Source organism: Raphanus sativus, chromosome 1, assembly GCF_000801105.2.
Source record: "Raphanus sativus cultivar WK10039 chromosome 1, ASM80110v3, whole genome shotgun sequence".
Classification (NCBI taxonomy): Eukaryota; Viridiplantae; Streptophyta; class Magnoliopsida; order Brassicales; family Brassicaceae; genus Raphanus; species Raphanus sativus.
This window is the reverse complement of record NC_079511.1, coordinates 25,418,547-25,436,180: the sequence shown is the minus strand read 5'-3', so window position 1 is coordinate 25,436,180 and position 17,634 is coordinate 25,418,547. Positions and strand designations below refer to the sequence as shown.

General features: G+C 34.8%; 3 protein-coding genes and 1 long non-coding RNA gene across 8 annotated transcripts; 2 read left to right on the top strand and 2 right to left on the bottom strand.

The window, feature by feature from the left end:
- Positions 1-2,150: 2,150 nt before the first annotated feature.
- Positions 2,151-3,234, bottom strand: LOC108837234 (FCS-Like Zinc finger 17-like). Its single transcript, XM_018610295.2, has 2 exons — positions 2,988-3,234; positions 2,151-2,897 (listed from the first exon to the last, which is right to left on the bottom strand). The coding sequence occupies exons 1-2, from the start codon at positions 3,173-3,175 to the stop codon at positions 2,705-2,707; spliced, it is 381 nt and encodes a 126-aa protein (XP_018465797.1). The 5' UTR covers positions 3,176-3,234; the 3' UTR covers positions 2,151-2,704.
- A 998-nt stretch (positions 3,235-4,232) lies between these two features.
- On the bottom strand, positions 4,233-9,147 carry LOC108840919 (uncharacterized). The gene is made up of 7 exons (XM_018613722.2): positions 8,494-9,147; positions 6,412-6,421; positions 5,926-6,313; positions 5,177-5,329; positions 4,942-5,083; positions 4,628-4,869; positions 4,233-4,529 (listed from the first exon to the last, which is right to left on the bottom strand). Exons 1-7 carry the CDS (start codon positions 9,059-9,061, stop codon positions 4,323-4,325), a joined length of 1,710 nt encoding a protein of 569 aa, XP_018469224.1. The 5' UTR covers positions 9,062-9,147; the 3' UTR covers positions 4,233-4,322.
- An 838-nt stretch (positions 9,148-9,985) lies between these two features.
- Positions 9,986-12,661, top strand: LOC108849784 (uncharacterized). Its single transcript, XM_057011372.1, is given in 5 exon segments — positions 9,986-10,224; positions 10,312-11,222; positions 11,324-11,405; positions 11,773-11,836; positions 12,385-12,661. Coding segments are annotated over 5 exon segments (1,296 nt in total). The 5' UTR covers positions 9,986-10,155; the 3' UTR covers positions 12,555-12,661.
- Positions 12,662-12,817: 156 nt separating this feature from the next.
- LOC130496705 (uncharacterized) lies at positions 12,818-15,904 on the top strand. Of its 5 annotated transcripts, none has more exons than XR_008935891.1 (7): positions 12,818-13,781; positions 13,932-14,080; positions 14,185-14,320; positions 14,417-14,557; positions 14,653-14,788; positions 14,961-15,152; positions 15,375-15,904. It is a non-coding gene; the product is annotated as an uncharacterized LOC130496705 (long non-coding RNA). The 5 variants fall into 5 exon arrangements; XR_008935886.1 differs by having other exon boundaries at positions 14,648-14,788; positions 14,949-15,152; XR_008935890.1 differs by having other exon boundaries at positions 12,820-13,722; positions 14,648-14,788; positions 15,375-15,903.
- The last annotated feature ends 1,730 nt before the right edge of the window (positions 15,905-17,634 follow it).

The window sequence follows — 17,634 nt, the reverse complement described above, 5'->3', positions numbered from 1 at the left end:
ATATACTTATTTCTTTATACTACTATCAATGTTTCCAAACAATATACTTATTTCTTTATAGTACTATCAATGTTTCCAAACAATATATTTTTTATACTACTATCAATGTTTCCAAATAATACAATAATTAATCTTAATTATTTTATATCTATCATTTTCTCTTTAAAATTTTGTAGAAACGTCATAATTTCATAAATTGCAAAATAGTGAAATTTAAAATTTCGATTATAAGATTACAAATTATGAAACTATTACAATTTAAATCTAATTAGATTACATATCGGTCATCCATCAGTTGAATCGGTTAGTCTCGGGTTTTAGTGATTTTTTAATATGAATATTTTAAAAACATAAATTGAATTGTCAGATCTCCGGATTAACCGGTATAATCACAATCGGGTTGAATTTAAAAATACTGATTTAAATGCAAAAATATTTTAAATACACACTCTTTAAAAATTACCAAAATATTTGTTAAATTATTAGTGAAATTTTTCATCGTAAAATATCCCGCGCTTCAAAAGCGCGGATCAAAATCTAGTTGAGCATTAAAATTGGAGGGCTTGTAACGCTATATTGTCAGCAGGTTCCAAGTCGGTAGGTATATTACACGTGACTAAATCACATATCTTCAGACCAAGGTTTGTCTACGTCTATACATAAATAAATATCTATAAACAATTATCCTTGAGCTTACAATATATCCATGTCTGAAAACAAAACGAATCATTAAGGCTTTTCCACTAAATATATATGTATATTTTATTCACTTCATATCCAGTCATGCCGAGATCCAATCTAAATATGATATTGCAAAAATCATAGTTAGTTGTGATTTTGTGAATATGAATCTTTAGAAAATTGATTTTCTCACTAATCAAAGCTCAACTGCAAATAATCTAACAACCCTTATTAATTATATGTATATATAATACTCCATCTGTTTCATGTTTCATGTTAAGTGTCATTTTAACTCATTTTTCTTGTTTCATAAAAAATGTCATTCTACAATACCAATGCAATTTATACAATATTTCAGCTCAAAATTAATTGCAAAATGCATTGATTTTATGAATAAATCTATTTATCTAAAATACTATTGGTTAGATATGTGACATTAATGAAAATATAAATGCATTTTAATGAGTTTCTTAATAGAGAAATTGCCAAAAATACCATTTTCATAGTACCATTTTTTATGTTTACACTAACCACTTTTACCACTACTTTTAATGAAGAGTTTAGATTTGAAGGTTTAGGATTTAGGGTTTAGATTTGATGTTTTACGGTTTAAGGTATATAGTTTAGGGTTTAGGGTTTAGGATTTAGGGTTTAGAGTTGAGGATTTAGGGTTTATAGTTTAGACTTTAGGGTTTAGAGTTTAGGATATTGAATTTAGGGTATATAGTTTAGGGTTTAGGGTTTAGAGTTGAAAATTTTGGGTTTAGAGTTTAGAATTGGAGGTTTATGATTTAGAATTTGAGATTAGAATTTTGAAAAGCATATAAAAACAAAGATGTAAAAGTCTATACCATTTTAATAAATAAGGTATTTTTGAAAATATGTCTTTAGTGGTGGTAAAGATGAATAATGGTATCTTGAAAGTGGTATTTTTGAAAATTCCCCTTCTTAATATGTGTGAAAAGTATATGAGTGACGCTCTTTGTGAAACAGAGGGAGTAAATAGTTACACCTAAGATCACCTATACAAAAACTAGGTCTCGGCATTCGGGTCATCGGGTTTGGGTCGGGTCCTTTCGGGTCCGGATCTTTCGGGTCTAGGAGTTTAGGACCCGATAGGGTAATTTCAAATTTTTGGTTCCGAGTCGGTTCGGGTTGTATCGGGTCCGGGTCGGGTCGGATCTTAGATAGTTGGACCCATTTGGGTAATTAGAATTTATCGGTTCGGTTTTGGGTCGGGTTCGTATCGGGTTCGGTTCGGGTTCGACCTAAAAATACCTAAAAATACAAAAAACATCTGAAAATATTAATATATCCGAAAATATTTGAAATTTTATTTAAAATTTGTATTTTTATTATATTAAAATGTGTATATATACTAAATTATGCGAGATAAAACAATAATTGGTTGTCTCCTAGTGGCTAATCTCCTTATTCTGTAGACAAATAATCCATCTTCGATTCCCCCCTCAATTCATTTTATTTACTTTACATTATTAATTCGGGTACCCGTCGGGTTTCGGGTTCGGATCGGGTCAGATCTAAGACCCGCGGGTCCTCTACAACAAGACCCGATAGAGTAATTTGATCGGGTCGGTTTTTACCCGGACCGGATTTTTTCGGGTCGGTTTCGGATCGGGTCTTCGGGTCCGGGTAAAATGCCCAAGCCTAACAAAAACCATCCAATTAACATTTGACAATGGAGATACAACTTAATTAACATATATCTATAAGGTGTCATCCCACCTAAGATCACCATACATAAACCATCCTTTGAAAATGGAGATACAACTTAATTAATATATAAATAAGTTGTCATACCACCTATGATCATTGATCACACCATATATATAAATCACCCAGTTAACATTTGCCGTTGGAAATAAAAATTAATTAACATATATATATTTTTCTTTATATCTAGAAATGTATTAATATATTGTTTAAACAAAAAATGATAATTTACTAATTAAAGAAGTTTGTTTTTTTCTGAAAAAACTGATTAGTGAAATCGATGATTATTTTAAGGGACTATAAATAGTCGGCATGGCCGCCGGAGATCATCCACCAATTTACGATGCCCAATTTTTCCTGCGCCGGAGTTACAACGTCTGTAAGAAGCAAGCATCATCTTCGTGGAGGCTTCTAGTTCTTTTTTCTCATCCATCAAAATCTGACTTTCTCTACACTCTCTGCTACAAAATCCCAAGTCTCCTCTATTTTAAACCAAACAAAAACAAATCGTTAGATTATAAAGGGATTCTTATAATCTGATTAATCCTGATAAAGGTTAGAGAAATCCGTACCTGTACATGTAAACATCTTTGTCGTGACGGAGCTGTTTCAAACAGAGATGGCATGTTTTGAGGAAGCAAAGCTCCGAGATGTTTGGAATGGACCGGTTTGGTCTCAGTGAAGATTTGATGACTATGTTGTTTAGATTTTCTTTAGAATCTGTTGTCACAAGTTGCAATCCTACAGAGATTTTCGTCATTCTCTCTATCTCTTGTACAGAAAGGAGAAAGAAGAGAGAGATATGATGTGGGAGATGAAGAAGAATTTAGCAAATATATTAAAAAGGAAAGTCACTTTACAGAGTGTACTGTTTGTAGAGTGATGTGTTTTTTAATGTCTCACTTAAAACGTGGTATTTAACTATTTTCCGACGTCGACCTTTTTCTTCTCGGAAATTACAATTTTTAGTGTTTACTATCTGTATGTTCTTGTAAATATGTATATACATATGTATAATATATATTTCAATCAATTAGCAAATAACCTACACTCAAATCCATAGAAAATAAATTGAAAGAGACTGAATACGACATTTTATGAAATATTCAAAATTCCTAATTAATTAACCAATGTTTTTTTTTTGTATAACCGCAAGAAGCTACATCTGTCAAACAAATCTGCCAAACAAACAGCATTATAGCAAAGACTACTAAAACCAAAAGTATTTATTTTGTAATTCGGAAAACGCGTTTTTGTGAAATCTGACATCTAGGCTGGCAGTAACTTACGACCGGAGCATTAAAATAATAATTACCATCTTAATTCAGTCACGTTTCTCATGCTTTCTTTCTTAAAACAATCATATCAATCTTAATTCAGTCATGTTACATTATAGGTATCACTTCCCTACAAAATAGTTGGTAAACATCCATCGTGTATCACTTCTCTTCAACTTTTTTTTGATAAGCTAATAAGAGCCTGACTGATTCTAGAAAAAGTACTTTATACCACTAGAAAGAAAGAAAGAAAAGAATCATAGTAACAATATTGAATAAGTAGCAATATAAATTATAATATAATAAACAAAATACATCCATAAGTATGTATAAGCTAAGTTACTAATACTATTCATGAGTTTATTTGTAAAGTTCTAAAAAGCCTTTAATTATTTTTAAGCTGGTTATTCTAATATACAGTACAACCCACAATCACTATGGTATATTACACTACTGAGACTCAGAGAGGGAATTTTGAGTGAAGATTACAAGTAACAATCTCTCTCTCTCTCACCAAAACCTTCTACATAGCCAGTAGAATCAGAGACAACCATATGTCTGTGTATATCCAAAAAAATGGTATTCTAATTTTTATACAAAGAAATGAAAGTTGTCAGACGAGCCTTTTACTTACAAGTAAAGCTGAATTAGCTCATCACTAACTACAGAGGGAGTGAGAACACCAAGATCAGTGAATAGCATAGTTAAGTACTGAGGTGGAGTGTAGTCTCTCGCAGATCTCTCAATCTCAATCTTAGGAGGAACATGAACACCAAAATCAATAGGTCGCAAGGCCGGTGCCAAGTCCTTTTGATCCAACGGGTAAAGGCGAGCAAACTGCAAGAAAACAATAACATTAAATCGATGATGAAGAATCACAGTGTTTCTTCTGTAACCACATCGGAAAAAATGTTAAAAGCTTCGAGTGTTTTTACCTTGTAACTCTCTGCAGCTACATAGACTGGTTTGTTCATACTGTGTGCAACGAGAGCGATTTGGTAAGTACCCATCATGTTAATCACCCCGCCACTTTCAACTACTCCGTCAGCTCCAAAAATCACCATGTCTACTTCATCCATGATATAGGCCACAGCTGAGTCAATCAGAAGCTTCACTGGAACATCTAGCTTCGCAAGCTCTTTAGCTAGCAGTACACCTGTTTTATCTGGCCTTCCCTCTGGACAAATCCAAATGAGATGATCAGAAAATGACAGACGGGATCAAAACTCAAGTTCTTAAGAAAGGCAACCTGTGCACAACACTCGAAAGAGTTTCTTGTTTTGAGCTGCGGTTTTTAGTATTTCGAGTACAACTCTGGAGAACCCGTGAACCAGTATAGTACACCCATCAAATATGAAATCTTGACTAAGCACTGCAATAATCTTCCGGGCCTGGAGAAGAAACAAAAATGCAGTTCCCGTTAAAACTCTTCTTCTGTTTTTTTCACCAATACAACCTATTCTTTCTATAGAAAAGCTACTGACCTTGTAAGATATTTCTCCGAACTTTTCAGCACGTCCAAGCACGCGGGACTTGGCTGCATTGAAATCCTCAAACTCTAACGCAGATGTTCGAGTAACGTAGCGCATGAATAGATCACATCCTGCTGTTAAGGATATAGAAGTTGTGTCCCACGACTGAAAAGTTAAGACAAAGGCATTACAAGATGAGCATGACTGAAAGGTATAAATCCACCAATCAGATAAAGGTTTCGATCTATCTTGCCATTTTAGACAAGTGTTAACGATAAAGAAACTCGCAGAACGCAATGCCAAGAAGAAGAACTCGCAACTCAACAAGATCCCATACAGGCTCAATGCAATGCCACGGTCACATCTACCACATGCTAAAATCTCAGTTACAACCAGAAACTCACAGAACACAATGCCACGGTCACATCTACCCTATACGCCACCACAAGCTAAAACCCAAGTTAACCACAGTACATGAAGAAAAACACTCAAAGCAAAGTAGCAAAACACTTATAGAAGATTCTTTAGAGATTAAATCATACATTTTTTAGAGCTCAACAATGAAAAAAACACTTGAAACCTACAAGATGAGCATGACTCAGATATAGCCTCCCACAAGTTAAAAACCTAGTAGCAAAATCGTTAAAGATTAAAGCTTTCTTGATAAAGACGCAAATCTAAGCAATGCCACGAACCTAAGTAGTTATCATCAGAGGGCATTGAAGCAAAACACTCAAAGCTAAGACTCGCAGATTGCTTACTTTCAAGGTATCAGAAGCTTTCTTGAGTTCGATCTCGAGCTCCATCATCGTAGTCGCATCGCTAGCCCTAATAACCGCCGCAAGAGCACGAATCGCCGCAACTGCCTCCGCCAAATCCGGCTGCTGTCTCCAGTCGTTGAACTCCTCGATCACGCTAAATGGTCTTCTTCCCGCGACGACGGGAGAGCGAAGAAGCGCGGCGGCTTGTGCCTGTTCTAGCCAATCGCTCGTCACGATCCCATGGTGGTGCTTCGCTCTCGTTTCGTAGTAAGCCGAAATAGGATTAGGATTAGGGTTAGGGTTTACCTCCGCCATCGAATCGGAGAGTGGAGGAGAAGGAGGAGGTTTGTTGTTGTCGAGGATGAACGACGCCGTTCTTCTCCACATCAGATTTCAATTTCAATTTCAATTTCAATTTCAAGCGAGAGACGTTGTAAACGTAGCTATTAATAGAAGGCCACCTAGTTTCTCTTGGCTCCCTGACTATTTATGTATTCTCATTTACTGCACTAAATTTACAAATTTACTCAATCTCACCCCAGGAAAATACAATTTACATTTGAGAAGAAAGCTACAATGGCAAAGCTACTGAAAGGGAGGAGAGTGCACAACTGCACATGCACCCACGATATATTCAAACATACTGTATTTCTTAAAAGGTTCTATATATATACAACTGCAAATTCAGTAACAAGAAAAAAAAAACATACTTATATAAGGTTTTAGCTCTTTTAACTAATAAAAATAGAATATATATTTAGTGGCTCTCTGAATAGTTGTGTATTTTATTTCACAGAACTAAATTTACAAAATAACTCAATCACGACCAAAAGAGTATCAATCACAATTTACATTTGAGAAGACCATAAATCTGGATTAGTTTATCTTAGGATTTTTTTTTTTAAAGTGTGAATAAAAGTGGTTAAGATAAACATGAAAAATGATATTATGAATGTGATATTTTTGACAATTTTCTAGAAAATTTCATGCGACACACTCGATAATAATAACTTTTAAGAAATATAATATTTTCTGAAGTGATTCTTTAAAAAAAATTAATAATCTAGCTTTTCAGTGTGAATACATAAAATAATTTTATAAGTTATATTTATATTTGGTTTATCAATTTTTTTTTTGTTTTTAGGTTTTGTTAAGATTAAATTATAGAAAATAAAATTTATTATATTATGTTGTATTTATGATTATGTTTATTTTAATATGTATAAATTTTAGTATATGCATTGGTGGTTAATAATTAAGCAAGTATATGCAATACCCATGATGAAAGAATGATCTACTTGTGGCTCCACCATCATTTTCGATACATCTTTTCTAAAATCTAAACTATCAATCTAAATATAAAATGTATAACTTGTGGGATTAAGTTTTTCAATTTTTCAAAGTATTTGTGTTTTAAAATTATGTTTGTTGTTTTTACGATTTTCCGTTTTTTGTATATCTATTGGAGTTTATGGGATTTAGATGATATACAAATATTGTCCTATGCTTTGTTCACAGTAACCGTCCTAACTACAATCCATACAAACATATGCTTCCAGCCAATATTAAAATATGTAAAATGTAAATTATCAACCATTTTTTTTTATCGAAGTTTTTGTTGGGATTGCGAAAAATCATGTCCAACTCTATTTTGTCCGTTTTTTACGATATTGTCAATTTTGGGCTTAAGAAACAAGCCCGCATGGATTTACTTTTGGTTTTCATCTCAATCCGATGTGGGACTTTGTTTGATATCTCATATTCTCTCCTTCAAATTAAGGACCATGCTCATCTCTTATGTGTTTTCCTAATTACAGGGCTTTCCTTTGAAAATATGTCTTTTCTTAACATTTCATTCCTTTGAGAATGTTTCTCCCACAACATCATATGTTTTATGATCTTCTGACGTTTCTCTGCAAATAGACCTTCTTTTTTCCTTTTCTACCTATTCTTACTTAAAGGGTATTTGGTCTTCTTGCATTTCTTCGTCAAACTGCTCTGATACCAATTGTTGGGAATTGCGAAAGCCTATATCCAACTCTATCTTGTCCGTTTATTACGATATTGTTCACTTTGGGCTTAAGAGACAAGCCCGCATGGATTTACTTTTGGTTTCCATCTCAAAATGCAGCGTACTAATTAGAGTTTGACATCTCTTTATATATTAGACTTTCTTTTATCTAATATCCGATATGGAACTTTGTTAACTTTGTTTGATATCTCATAGTTTTTTTATTTACTGTTATGCTGTACAAATCAATAATATCTTTTTATTTCCAGTCTATTACATTTTACGGCAATTCAGGCTCGGACCTGTCTATTTATATATGTTTATTGATTGAATCAGATAGGGATTTGGAAATTCTGAGTTCGGGTTCGATCCAAACTCAGAAAACAAGTATACTCGCTTCGGGTTAAACTCTTTTTACTAAGAAAAATAACATATTTGTCTCTCTGAATAGTTGTGTATTTTCATTTACAGCATTAAATTTACAAAATAACTCAATCACAGCCAAAACATCATCAATCACAATTTACATTTGAGAAGACCATAAGCTATAACAATACCCATGATGAAAGAATGGTCTACTTGTGGCTCCACCACCATTGTCAAGACATCTTCTCCAAAATATAAGCCAGTAATGTTGTTAGATTGTTTCTTTTTAACTTCTGCCAATAATCTTCCCGACCCATCTTCGATGGTGAAAACCGACCCATGATTCACAATCTTATAACATGATTGTATATCATCTTTACCAGATTTCATTACAACTTTGTAAGACGAAGATGAACCTCTTGGAGAAATCTTGAAGTTCTTTCTTAATCGAAATCTTGTCCCGTTTGAGTTACATCCTTCGCAAGATTTAAATAATTCAAACTTTTGTTGAAATTCAAACAAGACTTCTCCGTACAAGTCCATAAGGTAAACTTCACCGCAACTCTTGGAATCATAGTTATCCACTCGATAGATTAAGTTTCCTTTGGAATCAAAAACAGTGCAGCCTTTGCTGTGGTACACTAGAGATCTCATCCAAATCGTGAAACTCTCTTGCTCCGTCGTCACGTACGGCGAGGTCTTGACTTCTCTGACGCTGGAGTCCACCGGTAATGCTTGGATAGGATGAATCTGCACCATGTTTTTAGCTGGACAAACGTAGATACAGTCGTTGCTAAGTATTTGTATGTGTTGGAAAACTTCTATATTGATAGTATGTGTCCTCTTTGTATATATACAGTCTACTTTATCATATACGAAGGATATAGGTGTCTGGTTATGATAAAAAAGGATTTATTCGAAGGTTTCATCCACATGTTCAATGTGAGATACGACCAAAAATATGAAAAACTATTATGTAACGACGTTAACTAATTAAAATATTATACATATACGTGTAGAGAAGTCGTTATCATGTGGATAGTGTTAGATTCGAATAATATATAAATGCATATACAACACAATAATAAAATTGTTTCAAATTATTAAATCTTTTGTACAATTATTCGTTGTTGGTCTTTGGTTTTGGGCTCATTTTGCATCCTCCTTGCTGGTGAATGCTGACATATTCTTGGAATGATACTGCACATAAACAGTAATGACTAGCAGATTAACTGCTGTTTATTAATATTTTCAATTTTTTTTCTTCCTCCACCATTGCAAATAATTAGCATTTCAATTTATATTTTTCATACAAAAGTTAACAAAAAATTAGCTGTCGCATAATAAACGTTCTCAAAAGCAAGATATTGTTTCTTGTTGCCATTTTAAACCATTGGTATCATATCAGTTTTAGCAGGTTCTATGATCAGTTTTTATGGGGCTTTACACTTGTTAAATAGTCCATTGGGCCTTTGTATAATAATCTTGATGATAACAATCATTACGTTATACCAATATAGAGACAGGAGGAGCCACATCTTTTCATGCAATTGTACTTCTCCCAAGAGTCCATGACCACTCTATGCACTACTCTAATTCTATAATACAAGACAAAGGAAAAATAAAATTGTAACTGTATTACATGAAACTGGTACCCTTTAGACAATGGCCCTCTCAGAAAAACTGGTCAAGACTTTTTCCTTCTATAGACATCTAAAAAGCTAATGCCATTTCCCTACAACTTATCTTTCTATAACACTCTTCTCAAACAATATACCAACCACAGTAGATGCAGACAGCTACTAACCAAAAATAAACACACACAATAGAAGAAACAAAACAAAGAAAACTCCATGGACATCACAAGAAACAGCAGCACCAAGCTCCATCTTCAAACACAGTCTCTATTTCCTCCTAATATGGTAAGAAAAAAAAACAATCTACTTTCTTTTCTTTAATGCTTCTTTCTTTATATTCTTCTTGAATCTTTTCATTTATCTGTTTTGTAGGAGAAAACTTTAGATGTTGAGCCAAGAATGAGCACAAACCCATTTGCAGAAGAGTTCATCAGCAAATCACTGCCAATATCATCAAACCAAAGCAGTAGTAGCAGTGAGATGGTATATGAAAGAAGACAGAGTTTCTCATCACAAAAGAGCATTGGAGAAGGAAGAAGCAGTGGACAGAGAAGAGTGATGTTAATGGAGTCTCCTTGCACTCCAGGCAGAGGAGTCTTCAGTTTCAGTAGCAGCCTCTCTGGTAGAAGAAGAAACTTCCCTTCTAAATGGGATGATGCCGAGAAATGGGTCACCTCCAGTCATGAATCTCCAGCACATTCCCTCAAAACCAGTAACTCCCACTTTGATGGCTTCAAGAACCATCAAATCCTTAAAGGTAAGAAGAAGAACAAGAAGCCCTTTAAATAGATTCTTGAAAAGTTTTGATCTTTATAGTTTAATTCTTTCGTTCTGTTAGATAAGTTAGCGAACGAAGTGCCATCAACGGAAGGGTTTATATTCAGAGATCTCGAGGAAGAAGAAGAAGCTCAAGTTCAACACAGAGACATGGGAACAGAGATGACGCCGGTCGGAAGCGTGACGACTTCAAGATGTCACACGCCCTTCAAAAGCACGTCTCCAGCGAGACACAACACGCCTTCTAACATGTCCGGTCCCTTAACAGAAACCAAAAACGTTATAGACATCACCGAGTTCGCCGACAAGTTAAGACTCAGCGGGTCAGCTGCGACTCAGTATTATAACTCGGTGACGAGTCACTGGAACTCGAGGGAAGAGGAGGAAGAAGAGATATCGATGAGCTTAAGACACTCGGACATGGAAAGTGAGTTACGGAGCAGTGTTTCGGAAACTAAAGCTGCTTTATGGGATGGTGAAGACGTCAAAATCAAGTTTTGTCAAAGGTAATAAACTAAACAAAAAGTTTAAACAAAATAGATTAATATAAATAAAAATGGATTATTATTATTTTACCAAAAAAATGGATTATTATTTCTTTTTGTAGATATCAAAGAGAAGAAGCCAAGATCAAGGCATGGGTGAATCTCCAAGATGCGAAAGCCGAAGCTCAGTCCAGGAAACTCGAGGTATGTGCATGCTAAAACGTATATCTTGGATAGATAACCGTATAAAAATACGTATATTTTGTGTTATGCTCTAGTAACATAATTTTGGAGCCACGCACCAAACATTGACTAGTCTTTGTTACGTAAAGAAGCAAAAAGTCTTCGAGTTTCTAAAGTGATGATGATATCTTTGTAGTTGTACTTGTAGTTTGTGCAAGTCCCATGTGAAAATGATATGTTTATTTTTAAAAGTAATGTCCTCTCTTGGAAAGTTGTAGAGTGTAGTAGACTTAGGTTAAAGTTAAACTAGTTAATCATTTTATTATGTAGGTTACTAATCATACAAGTCTACGGTTTATGGTTGAGTGATGAATTTTTATTGTTTTAGGTGAAAATACAAAAGATGAGATCAAATTTTGAGGAGAAAATGATGAAGAGGATGGATACAGTTAGCAATGTCAATTGGGCGGGCCGGGCGGGTTTGGGCGTGTCCGAATGGGCTTCATTTTTTTGCTGGACAAATTTGGTCGAAGCCCAAATGAGACCATAACCAAATGGGACCATAACCAAATAAGACCATGATTTACTAGATTTGTTGGGCTGTCCAAATAAGCCCAAATGGGATTCAAAAACGGAGAAGAATCGATGAAGGAGAAAGAGAGTCGATAAGGGAGGAGGAGAACCGAAGACGGCGAAGAAGGATCGACGAAATCACAGAAGATCCGACGAAATCGCAGAAGAATCGCACGAAATCGACGAAAACGGTGGATAAAGAAGTGATTTGCGTTTTTCCCAATTTTAGAAAACCCTAGACATTTAGGTTTATTGGGCGGCCCATGTCCAAATGATTAAGCCCAGTGTAGCCCACGGACGTAATTGGGTTTGTCCATTTGGACAAAAATTAATTATGGTCCAATATGGTTTTGTCCATTTCTGTCCATATCTATTTGGACATGGGCCGCCCATTAATAGTCTGCCCAATTGACATCTCTAGATACAGTGCACAGGAGAGCAGAGGAGTGGAGAGCTACGGCGAGGCTACAACATGCTGAGCAGTTGAAGAGAACTGCTGAGACGGCGAGGAAGTTGAGTAACCGCCGTGGCTATTTGGTTGCCGGACGTAGCTCATGTGGTTGTCTTCCTTGTAATATTAGCGGTTCTTGTCACTAAGTAAAAGTAAAATATAAATGGACAACAAGGACAAGAAAATTACTGCTTTATGTGTTTGGATTAATCAGTATTTATGTTATTTTTACTGCTTTATCAATGAAATACAAAGAAGGAAATAGTCTTTTCTGATAACTACATACTGTAACTGTACAGTCTTACGAAAATTGTAAACTTAAAGACTGGATAATCTATACTATACTAAAAGCTAAATACTATCAAAGGAGAAGCTGTCCACATCACCCAATTAAATCGGCCAATAGAAAAAGAGAAAATTGCCATGTCAGATTCGTCACTTAAATCAATTGGGCTTCAATCGCATTTCTCTGTTGGGCTTCGTAAAACATAGCCCAGTTAATGTTATGGACTTAAATTAATGTTATCTTACAATAGACGCCATTTAGAAACTATATCGTCTTTTTCCTTTGTCTTCATCTTCTCCTTTCCTCTTCATACATTCACCGTTACTAAGCCTATTTGCCATCAATCAATGGAGTTCTTCAATATCGTCTTAATGAATACGTTTCACCTCCTTCTTTTTATCCTTCTTTATATACTCTTTCCCCTTTCATGTCTACAAACCAAAACCCTAGATTATTTTAAGCTAAACCAAAACCAAACGGCAAGTCCCGTCTCCTCCGTCCTGTCTCCACATGATGTGTGTGAACCTTCCAAAAGCTCTGAAGATTCTGCAGATGAGGGAATCAAAAAGACGTGACAGTGTTGAGGGAGAGAAAGCCATACGCTCTAAACGTGGGAAAAGATGTTCTGTCTCCAACGATGATGTATGTATGTGGTCATCTCGGAGACGGGGATTCCGGTGGGTAGATAGCAGAAACAGCTATGAGATTGGAATAAAAAAATTACGTGCTTTAAACGGCGGGAAAGTCACGCCGGCAACAGAGCTACAGAGACATTGAGTTTGATCTTATCCAAAGTCTCATTTTTTTCCTTTCAGGGAATTTGATTTATTTTATTTTCATTTAATTTTCCAGGTTATATTGGTATTGTTTTAGTTGGTTTTAAGCTCTGTTTTATGTTATAATTTTCTGTATTCTGAAAACCGTTGAAAAAGAAGAAGCATTACTTTTTACCTACTAAAGCTTCAAGAACAGAGAATCAAGATGCTATATGGTTGGAATACTTGCTGACCCTAAAGAGGCAAGAGTTGGTATTAGAGAGACTCCTTACTTCCGATTCAATCCAGTCCACTTATATCGATAGTAAATTGTAATAACAGATTGTGTCCAGACTATTTCATAGAATCAACTCTTACGTGTGCAATTGTTTACATCTGTGTATTTACTTACGTGTACAATAATTAATATAAACTTACGTGTACAATTGTTTACTTTGTTGATTTGCACTCGCTTGCTCCAGTTGGATGTTAGGACGAAGCTTTGCATAAGGGACAGCTTATAACGATTGGCAAAAAGCGCAGAGCAGAGACATCATTGTATGGATGCAAATGGTGGAAACAGACAGGTGAAAGGTGCTGGCTCGCATCTCGAGACTGGTGAAACAGACAAGTAAGCACCAACTGCCTACTTCTCCTGTATACTCATCATTTTATCTTCTGCTATGTACTCACTCATCTTTCAGTTGTTTTAGATTCTGTCATTAATATCTACAGGTACGTGGGATTCTTGGATATAGAAACTGATACAAACCCGATAGACCGATCCATAGCTCATTTGCTGTTTCAAAGACCCTCAGACTCATCTCTTTCATCAGATCACGATGTTCTCTCTTATAAATCCCATCCAATGGTAACTTAAACAAACACTTACTTCTTACGCACAGCCATTCAGACTTTTGCAAACTATGTCGCATAGTGGCTCATTCAGTCATCATAATCTCCACAGATTCCTCAGCCCAACAGTAGTCCGAGCCTGAGGATAGAGAACCAAGAGGAAACCCAAGAACTTAGAACCGAAGCTGTAGCATGTGACAACAAGTAGTGATGTCAACTGGAAACCGACTCTTTCAGTCCTGAACCAAACTGGGTAACATCTTTGTATTTACTTCTCTCTTTGGCTTTAACCTTATGCTGTATCAGTTTCCTTATATGTGATCAACTTGCTATTTCCAAATAGACTAGACAGAGGCTCGGTATGGAATCAAACATGCCATCAGCATCAGCTTCTCTACTTGGAAATCACAAAGACGAAAGCCTAGCTGCTGTTTCGTTGAACAGTTGATTGAGAAAGTTGATGGATTTGCTGCTGTCTTCCCAGGTTAGTTAAGAAGAGTTTTTTTGTTCATGAACTTGCCCTTTCTCTCTACAAGGATATTTTGATATTGTTTCGCAAGTACAAGATTTTGATATTCTGTTGCTGATGTTACATGCGCTGCCCGAGGCGCTTCTGATATTGTTATCACTGAGCCTTGACTCAGTGTTATCATCAGCGCAGTTATAACCACTCGAATTATACAATCAGTGGGATGTGAGAAGCCCTCTAAAGGAGACGGTGTCGTTTTGGCTAAGATCGATCCCACGGAGGAGAACGAGCTCGCTCATCAGTATAGTGTTCAGGGCTTCCTCACCATACTGTTCTTCGTAGATGGCGAGCACAAGCCTTACAATGGAGGCAGGACCAAGTAAGTCAACTCTCCATTTTTTGTAACTAAAGTTCAAATCTTTATTGTGAATTGTATTGAAAGTTCAAATCCTTAGTGTCAATTGTATTGAAAGTTCAAAACTTTAGTGTCAATTGTATTGAAAGTTCAAATATTTATTGTGAATTGTATTGAAAGTTCAAATCTTTAGTGTGTTTTTTTGTATTGAGGTGCCTTTTTTATTGGATCTGATTTGTGATGCAGAGAAACGATAGTGACGTGGGTGAAGAAGAAGATAGGTCCTGGTGTGTATAATCTAACCACACTAGATGATGCTGAGAAAGTGTTGACTTCTGGGAACAAAGTCATCTTGGGATACTTGAACTCTTTGGTGGGTGTTGAGCGATTTTCCTGGTGTCAAATATCTCTCCTGCAACTGCTTGGATGGAGAGATGTCAAGTGGTAATGACCAGAGCAACGAAAGTGTGTAAATCCCTCGAACACGGCGAGCCCATCCTGTGGAGCAGTTTCAGTTGCAGAGCACATTTGTGAGCAGGCTATCATGATGAAGACCCGGTTCAGGTTGCAGGAAACATCCTAAAGAAGGCTCGCACCCAGTAATTGTTAAGGCTATCGAACTTGAAACCTCACTATTTCTCTTTTGCTTCATTGCAGTATTGTTTATAAAAAAAAAATTTCAGTTTGTTTTGTTTCATTGACCATGTTTGCAACTTTTACCACAATTAAAACTTATTAGTACTTATTACATTCACGTGTTTACAGATGTCTTTTAATTTTCTTAAGCTCCACTAAGGTGCCTTTTTTTAAATCTCAGCTTATTGTTTCTTCAAATGTATTATTAATTCCACCATCTTAATTAAAAAAAGGTTTAGCACTTGGTTTATATATTCATCTGAAAATCTGAGTTTATGGTTTCCTCGACTTTGTTTTAAGCTTCTACGACCATATAAATTTAAAACGTATTGGCACTTATTCCACACAGGTGTTTGTAAATTAGCCTACCTTGGTGGTCATATAAATGAAATCAACTGCACTATTCCCTACAAAAAGAAGAATATATTTGATGCGTCCAAATTTATTTTTATTAGATGAATATGTCTCCGAGTTTTTTTGCCTAAATTATTGGAATATACAATCAAAAATAGACCATAATATAATTTGTTTTAGTGACTCGGTTTATGTCTATCCCTAGACACTTTTATTATACAATAATTTAATTTGGTTTAGATAAACTACTAAACTATTTAAAATAAAATTAATGAAATAAACATTTAAATATGAGGTTCATATCAACAAAATACATAAAATATATATTATTAATTAGATTATATAATTTACATGTATTTATGCTATTATATTTTAATTGATTGGTTTATTCGGTTTACTTAGTTTGAACGGTTTAGATATCAAAGCATATCCATATATCCCAATTTCTAAAAAAAGACATATGTTCGGTATATTCGGTATCGCCAAATTTAATCTACTTTCTCTAGCTCGGTTTGGTTCAATTTTAATGGGTTGGTTTTATCGGATTAAAACACCCCTAAATAATTCTAATATCAGAAAATCAAGTTTATTATCCAAGCTACTCTTTTTGTTTTTTAAACAATGGATATTCACCAACTTTTCCATGATTTTGAAAATATAAAGCTCCCATTACAAAAAAACATTGAAACATAGGATCGATAAATAAACTATCAACACACTTTTCCGCGCGTAGCGCGGAGAGAGACTCTAGTATACATTAAAGATTCTAAAATTTTGGAAAAGGAGAACACTAACACGTGGAAGCTTAGGTTGTTTTTCTCAGTATAGTGGAGTTTTGTTGTTGTTGTTGTTGTCTTCTTGTTTAACTAAACTTGAATTGTTGTTTTCATGGAAGAGTTTCAAATCCAGAGAAGTAAGAGATTGATTAAAGACAAAACCTTTGCGTCTGAAAGGAGTAGAATCAGTACTCACAACAAGTCACAGCTTTTCTTTCTCCCCATAATTTTACAAGACAACTCCCTTCATTTATTTTGTTCTTTTCTGTTTGGTTTTATACGTAAAAAAAACATTTTTTCTATTTTCAGTAAATAGATTTTTTAATTTATTATTTAATAAGAAATCAAGTTAAATGTGGAAAAATCAATTTAAAGTTTAGTTACAAATATTTCTAGTAACTTAAAACCAATAGAAATTCACAAACTCAGACCTTTTTAAGTGTAAAAACTTTAAATTTCAGTTTTTGAAACATTAAAACTTTTTTTTGAAAATAGTGGAATTTTTTTAGTACAGACAAAAAATTATTTAGACTGTCTATTTTGTCATTTCTGCAATTGTAACACAAAAGTTATGTCTTCTGAGATGAAAAGGACAAGTAAAACTCCAGTCCTATATTTGTGAAACATCAATTCATAATTTTACAGTAAAAGTTCCGATCCAACTTTTAAGAACAAAAGAAAGTTAAGGCCCATAAATAAGAAAGTTAGGCCTAATCAAAGCCCATACTGAAAACGACGCG